The 7,506-nt window shown below is 39.1% G+C and overlaps 1 protein-coding gene across 1 annotated transcript in view; it reads right to left on the bottom strand.

Moving 5' to 3' along the window:
• fmnl1b (formin-like 1b) overlaps positions 1–7,506 on the bottom strand; it is a gene marked incomplete in the record, with an annotated part of 32,701 nt that overhangs the window by 10,227 nt on the left and 14,968 nt on the right. Inside the window, 7 exon segments of the mRNA XM_035658369.1 lie at positions 581–824; positions 975–1,076; positions 1,160–1,309; positions 1,434–1,544; positions 3,432–3,506; positions 7,177–7,270; positions 7,365–7,441. Coding sequence (XP_035514262.1) covers positions 581–824; positions 975–1,076; positions 1,160–1,309; positions 1,434–1,544; positions 3,432–3,506; positions 7,177–7,270; positions 7,365–7,441 — 853 coding nt within the window.

The raw sequence follows: 7,506 nt of genomic DNA, 5'->3' as shown, positions 1-7,506 counted from the left end.
TAGATAGATAGATTTTTAAAACTAGCTATATCTTTAGTCTGAACTCATGTTAACAAATAGACTGGGCCACTAGCTTAATGCTAAATTCCAATAACTGCTGGAGTGTCCAGAAATGTTCACGTTTCTACATTTAGATATCTTTTGGATCGCTCTTTTTTACTTTTATTTCTTTAAATTTGATTAAATACAGGTCAAATGTTTGTATTCTTTATATTTATGACTCAATTTCAATACTTTTATCAATTATTTTTTTACTTATATGACATTGTAGCTCAGGTTGAACAGATTATGGGGATAAGAATAATTTCCAGATACTCACAATAAGCAGAAATACCAATTAGTCAGTGGTGGACCGTTTCTATTGCACAGTTCAGAGGGTTAAATCTGGTCTGCAAATACATTATTATTTTTGTCTAATTTTAGTTGTTGTTTAATTGTTAGTCTTTTATTTTAGAGCAACTATTACATTTTCTAACAAAGCTGCAAAAACAGAACATTAAAATAATGACTTTTTGTCCTTTTAAACCTAAAATAAAGCTACAGGAGAGGTGAAATACCCCCACAGTGCCCCAGCTCTGACCTTTCTGTATCACATGCTGGATGACGGGGACCACCTGGATGTCCAGGTGTCCGGAAGGGGAGCGTTCCATTCGGACCAGCCCCTGCTCCACCAGAGCCTGGACTTTAACCTCCAGCTCCCTGAGGGCCTCGGTGGATCGGTCCTTGTCCCGCTCTCTCTCTCTCTCCCCCTCTCGCTCGAGCTCCCTCTCTCGTTCCCGCTGCTGCAGGAGGGTCACCTGGGCGCAGGACTCACGCAGACTCTCCTACGACACGGACACACCGGGAAACATCAGCAGGTCCGTGTTTGTGGACCACGATATCGTGATACAGTGGCTGGACTGGACACCACGTGGCCAAAAGTATGTGGACACCAAAACAGACCCAAACATAAAGAGGAGAGCGGTGTACGTTACCTTCAGGAGTTCCACTTCTTTTGTGGTCTGAATGAGCTTCTTCTCCAAGTCGGAGACTTTCTCCATCGCCTCCCTCTCGCTCTCCTGAAGCCTGCTGCTCAACTGTGACACCCAAACACAACTTTTATTCATGCATCATGCTAACATAGATTATACAGGTGTGTGTGTGTGTGCAGTATCTCTACCTGTGTGTTGTGTTCCTGCAGCTCCTCCATGTGCTCCAGCAGAGCGTTCTTGGTCTCTGCGTCCTCCAGCAGAGCTCCCACATCAAACACGTTGTCCAGATAGGCCTGAATCTGCACCAGCAGTCTGTCGCTCTCTGTGAACTTCAGCGTCTGCACACAATGAATGCTCATAAATGTTCTCCTGATGAACATAAAGTGATGAATAAAATGTTCCACATTTCAAGGCTTTAATGTAAGGGACTATATGAGTGTGTGGGTCAAAGGTCACACTTGCCTCTAGGTAGTCGTCCAGCCCATGACGAGTGAACTCGTACTGCAGGTGGACCCTGAAGTTCATGTTTTCCACTGAGTGGACCACAATGTTGATGAACTGCATACAGGCCACCTGGTGGGCAGACACAGTAGTACAGCAGAGTAATTTATCTTCACACACACAGGTTGCTGGTTGAAGGCAGGCAGAGAGTAGCATTTTCCAGGACCTTTCCAGGAGTTTTTTCACAATACAGTACAGCACTGGCTCACAGGGTCATATAATTTACCGTTAGGCCTCATATTGACACATTTAACCCCAGTTTTACTCCTCTTTTTTAAGTATTAGGGGTTCATAACGGGACAGCGTTTACGTACTCTTCATTGAATTGACTACAGTTTTCCTCTAACTGTAACATGACTTTGGCTGCAGCCCATAAGTAACAGTTCAAATTAAGCAGAATTTATTTTATTTTACAGAAAATTAATCTCAAGGGAATTCTGATCTGCACGTCTGGTAAACCTGCTTTGAAGTGTTGTACCGTGCAAGTTCTCCAACCAGCAGTGGAGTTTCAAACAAAATACTTAGGCAATCTGAGTGAAGAGCTAAAATAGAATTTTTCCAGGATATTTGGTCATTTTAATAATTTTCCAGGTGTTTCTATGACTGGAAAACTAGTCTAACAATGTCCAGGTTTTCCAGGAATGCGTCGGAACCCAGAATTTTACTCAAATGTTCAACAACAAGTGTGATTATTATTGGTAATGATTATGTAAGTATGTAAGGTTTTAGTAGTTTATGGAGCAGAATTGTGATGGTTCTAGTCTCTCTCTTTTCCCCTTAAAATAACTGTAAACTGAATATCTTTGTTTTTTAGACCAAGCGATTAATTCCATGACACCTCAGCAACTTTGCCCTCAGTGTACGTTTATGCTGCATTTACATTAAATTCAATGTTTGCATTGAGTTGACAGCTGAAAACAGCGACTTACCAATGTGCACATGTTGTGAAAGTAATATTAGTTCAAGCTAATGAGCTTAGCAACATTCAGCTCAGTGTCATATCCATTTTATATAACTGCACACAATCTGTTTAATTAACAGGAAGACTGACATTTTGTCTGAGAGCTTTCTATTACAAGACTGATTACTCCTGTTCTTTCTTTTGCTTTGTTTTTTACATGAAGGCTGGATTTAAATTCTTGTAGCGTGTTTACATGTAACAAAAGAACAAATGTAAGTGTATAATCTGTCAGAGTAAACGTACAACCAGTCAGTTCCATTATTGTACATATATATGTTTACATTTAGGAAGCTCTCCTGGAAAATGGAGTTCTCCTTTAATTACAATGAGATTTTACTGATTACCAGCATCAGTCTCAGACAACCAGGATCAATTAATCAATCAATCAACTCCTCTCTCTGTGTGGTATTACGGTCCTATCCAAGGTGGTGCTACGCAGGGTTGGGAGGGTAAAAATGTAATCTGATACAATTACTAAAAAATGTAGTCAGTAATCCAAGTATCACAATATGAGAGTAACTTGATTACTTTCTGTTATTTTTGGATTACCTTAACAACAAATATTTAAATAAAGAGAAATGAAATATCAATAAGAAATATTGATGTAAGTAACGATGTAAGAAAATGGAAACCAAGACTTTGAGCATAAAAATGTGACCTCTGCTCGTGTGTTTTTAAAGAAAAACTGTATTTTAAAGTTGTAATCTTGCTAATAATCCCCATTATTACTAAATGTAACTGGAATCTCTTTTACCACTTAGCATTATTTTGGATCCTGATTACCTTACATGTAATATCCTACTCCCAATACCTTGTATTTGTATTTCTTAAAGATGCAGAAGATTAGAGGCTGGATCTTTGACAGGATTTATTTTTATTGGTACGATACGGTACCATACACAGATCAGGATACAGATCCATAACCTTGTATTGGACCTTTCTGGCCTGGTTGCTGCTGCCCGTAGTGCTTCATATCTGACACACAGGCACAGGTTTACCATGAAGTCGATGTTGCTGTCTTCCTTGCAGAAATACTCCATGAGCTTCTCAAAGCGACTTTTCTCTCCACACACCTGAAAAACATTAAAAAGGAGCGAGAATTACAATCAGATCCCAGCAGGCACCTGGAAGAGAGGAACCACAACTCTTTTGTTCTTTTTACTGAGAGTATCTGTTGGAGCCTTAAATCTGGGTGAAGTCCTTCGAGACGTGTTTTTGATGATGGACTGGATAAATAAACTTCTGCATTATGCCACATGTACACACATGGGGGCAGTGTGCTCACACAGACACAGATTACAAACAAACAATATTACAGTAATGCTTTTAACTATCTAGACACAACTCACACAGTGTGTTAATTATTATTATATATAATTATATATACCCTATAACAGTGCTGTATTGATAGAGGAGGATAGCTGCTGTTTGTTGTGAATATAGTTCCAGATTCAGCCCAGTTTAGGGATGCAAATAATGGAAAAACAGTTACTATATCATTTAGATTTTACAGTAAATTAAGGGCTAATAATTGCAGTAAATTCAGTAATTCAGTAATTATTTTACAATAATATAAATGAAAATCACAGTAATGCATTGTGTTTCTACAGTATATTCAGTCATATACAGTCATTATATTACTCTAAAAATACAGTATTTTTATATACAATATATTGTAATAATTCACAACATTCGGCTGTAATATTCAAATAATTACCCATCATGCATTGCACAGAATGTCATTCCAGTAGTTTATTGTGAGAATTTATTGTAAAAAACCTGCTGCTACACTCTGCATTGTGCAGGATAATTGCTATGTCAGACACAATCTTGTGTGCTCTTCAGTCTGCAGACGAGCTGTTGCATAAACAAGGCTTCAGTGTTTTTCCCTTAGAGCACAGCGAGCGAGGAAAATGTGGCTAAACCATAATTGTGTTTTCTTTAACTAACAGCTCAGCAGATTCTCTGTCTCGTCCATTAGCAGCAGTCTGTCCGTGTCTGCAGTCTCTTACTCGGCCTCCCTCCCCGCCTTTTTTTGCCCACTCATGTCCACTAAATAATGCAGCACGCCAACCTGACAGCCTGCACCACCCAAAACAATGCCCACGTTCTGCTACTGAGGGACACATAAGCCAGCTCCTGGCTCGGCGCCGCCTGCCTCTACTTTACGGCCACGAGCGATCTATCTGGCTCTCGCCCACTCACTTGTCGGCGTTGCTGCGGTACCAAAACAAAGTGCCACTCAGTGTGATACTCAAGTCACCGCTGTGGAAACTGACGCCGTACCAATCAATCAGTCAGGTTTTTTTAATTTGTCACTCCATTAAAGGATAAGTCTGGTGATTGTTTTTAATATTATCCCATAAAAAGACCAAAACAAACATAGTAGTACTGCTAACAACTATAAAGCCTCATTTATCTGCTTCCTCTGGGCCAAAAACCATTAAAACCGCATCAGTGAGCCACACTGTTGCACTGGGTGATATGTTCCTTCTTTACCAGGCCCCAAATACTCACCATAGCACCAAATGTGGATTAATCCGCCGCTGAAAATAGTCCCTAACAAAGACACTATTTACTGATGTTTGATAAAAACTACAGTGAGCAGCTGTTTCAGGAAGTTACTGAACCTTTTTACAATTAAACTTTATATTTATGAGCTGTTTTTTAACAAACAGCAACTGTTGAAAATCTGAGAAATAAGATAAAGTATAATAATTGTATCATATCACATTTTATTGATATAGGACTATGTGAAGTATCTGTACAAGTATCTGAAATCAATATAATGATAATGTGAATATTGTTGAGCTTCACTGCAGAAGAAGCTTCAGACAGTGTGAATCTTAATAAATGAAAACGTTTTTTTTATCCTGATGTATCATAGAGAAGAAGAAAAGCACAGGTGTTAATAATTAACGCCACCATAATGGTCCCAGTAAGCTTTCACAGTGTCATTCATTTTATTATTAACACCTTTTTCTACTGTGACATGTAAAATGTCCATGAAAAGGTCGATAAAATGAGACATACGTGTACTTTACCCTTAAAGGACGACGCCGGGGTGTTTTAGTTATCAAATAGCATATACTATAATATCATTATGCTGTTTTCCCGTTGTTCCCAGCAGCTATTGCTTTCCATTTATTTCTGTATGAAATAAAACGACAGCAGATGTGCAAGTTTCAAAAGTCTGTAAATACATTTTTATACAAGAAAAGAGTGAAAATAGTTAGATATGTAGATTTATAAGATGGTTTGCAGAGTGATTTTGATGATTTGTTGCACTGATTCTGATGCAATGATTTGTGTAGATAAATCCAGTACGATCTGACTAAAACTTAGACGCACTTTAATTAAAATAACAATGACTGAGGTGAGGTTGTAGTACAGCAGCTGTTCAGTCCAATTAAACTATTGTTTTAAGTGTTTCTGTAATTGGAGTGAATTAAAATGGCAGTGGACGCTCGGCGAAAAGCAACAGCAGCCAGCAGACTTTAAAATCCTGCTGTGGAGCTTGTTGCAGGGCAGGTTTCTTCCTAATAATAGCTCCTCCTGGTTCAGGTTTATTCTCCTTCCTGTCTGCGATCTGTTAGCAACAGTTGCTGCTCTCTCAGGCGGAGATGAGAGAAGGCCAAGGAGAGGTCAGAGGCCACTCAACAAGTGTTTCACATATTTACGCCTCTTCAATCAGTTTGGTCTGATGGGGGGACAACTGGGCAGAGCAGCTGATGTGGGGGGGAAGGGGGGCAGGTGGCTCTGGGGTTCCCCCTTAACCTGGTTTTCAAAGCATTAAAGGGCTGCTGGTATGTGGGTGCTGTGACACTAACACCACGTCTATGTTCAGCTTGAGACCGGTTTCAAATAATGTCTGAATGTGGGTTGAGTCATCCCTGCTGGTTATGTACTGTAGGTCGACCGGGAAGTTAAATAGTGAACTTAAAGGACGACGGGATTCTTAAATGAAGGAATTTAACTCAAGTTGTGTCACTGAATGTAGAAACAAGTTGCTTTTTTAATGAAATTTTAGGATTTTAAAACCTTTTCAAACAGTTTTCAAACACTCTTTTTCACAAATAATTTTCCAGGACCTATCCAGGACATTTTCCAGGGTCATATAAGCTGCGGTTTTGAGCAAATTGACTACATTAATTTGGCCACAACTCACCAGTAACAGTTCAAATCAAGATGAATTTATTATTTTGACAGAAAATTCATCTTTTAGAAAGTTAAAAGTGTTTGTTACAAGTGCAACTAACGGAGGACCAAGACATTTAATCATTATTAGGCTGAACGCATGCAGCAGTTCATCCAATCAACAGTCGAGTTTCAAACTAAATACAGAGCCAGCTTAACGTAGGCGATCTGAGTGAGTCAGTGAGGGGCTAAAATACTAAACTTTCCAGGATATTTTGGTCATTATAATCATTTAATTTTAATTTCCAGGTGTTTTTTCACAACTGGAAAACTAGTCTCTAAATTTCCAGGTTATCCAGGACACATGCTGTTCTGTATAACAAATTATCTGCCACATTCAGCTTTTTGATTAAAAAAAGGTTCTGAAGACAAAACAGGCCTACATTTCTCAAAGTAAAATACCCAAATAAGTAGTGTTTTGACATAAAAACCAAAACTAAGATATAAAAGACGTCATTTCTGAGGTTGAGCTTTGATGAAATCAGTCACACTGAGAACAGAAAGTCAGATGAAAAGTCTGAATGTAGTTTAGTAAGTGTAAAAAACCTCTTTGAAGTTGTCGAAGGCGGAGAGGATGATGTCGTGGCCTCCTCTCACCAGACACACGGCCGCCAGCAGCTCCAGCACCAGTGCTTTGGTCCTGAGGAACACAATCTATACGTTTATTCTTCGTCTGAATTCAGTCTGTCGAAAAAGTTTCAGATCAGAGCAGCTCGATAGTTCACGCTGCATACCTCGGGTTTCTGTTGTTGAGGCTGAGTGTGATCTCGTTGACACAGCAGGGATGCTTCATCACCAGGTTGAACCCAGACTGACAGAAAAGACAGAAAAATTATTTTCTACATCAAGATTATTAGATAGTAAGGAGAAATAATT

This window comes from Morone saxatilis, unplaced genomic scaffold (assembly GCF_004916995.1).
Source record: "Morone saxatilis isolate NCDOM2014 unplaced genomic scaffold, NCSU_SB_2.0 Contig1, whole genome shotgun sequence".
NCBI classification, from domain to species: domain Eukaryota; kingdom Metazoa; phylum Chordata; class Actinopteri; family Moronidae; genus Morone; species Morone saxatilis.
The sequence above is the reverse complement of the archived record's forward strand: the minus strand, read 5'-3'. Positions and strand labels throughout refer to the sequence as shown.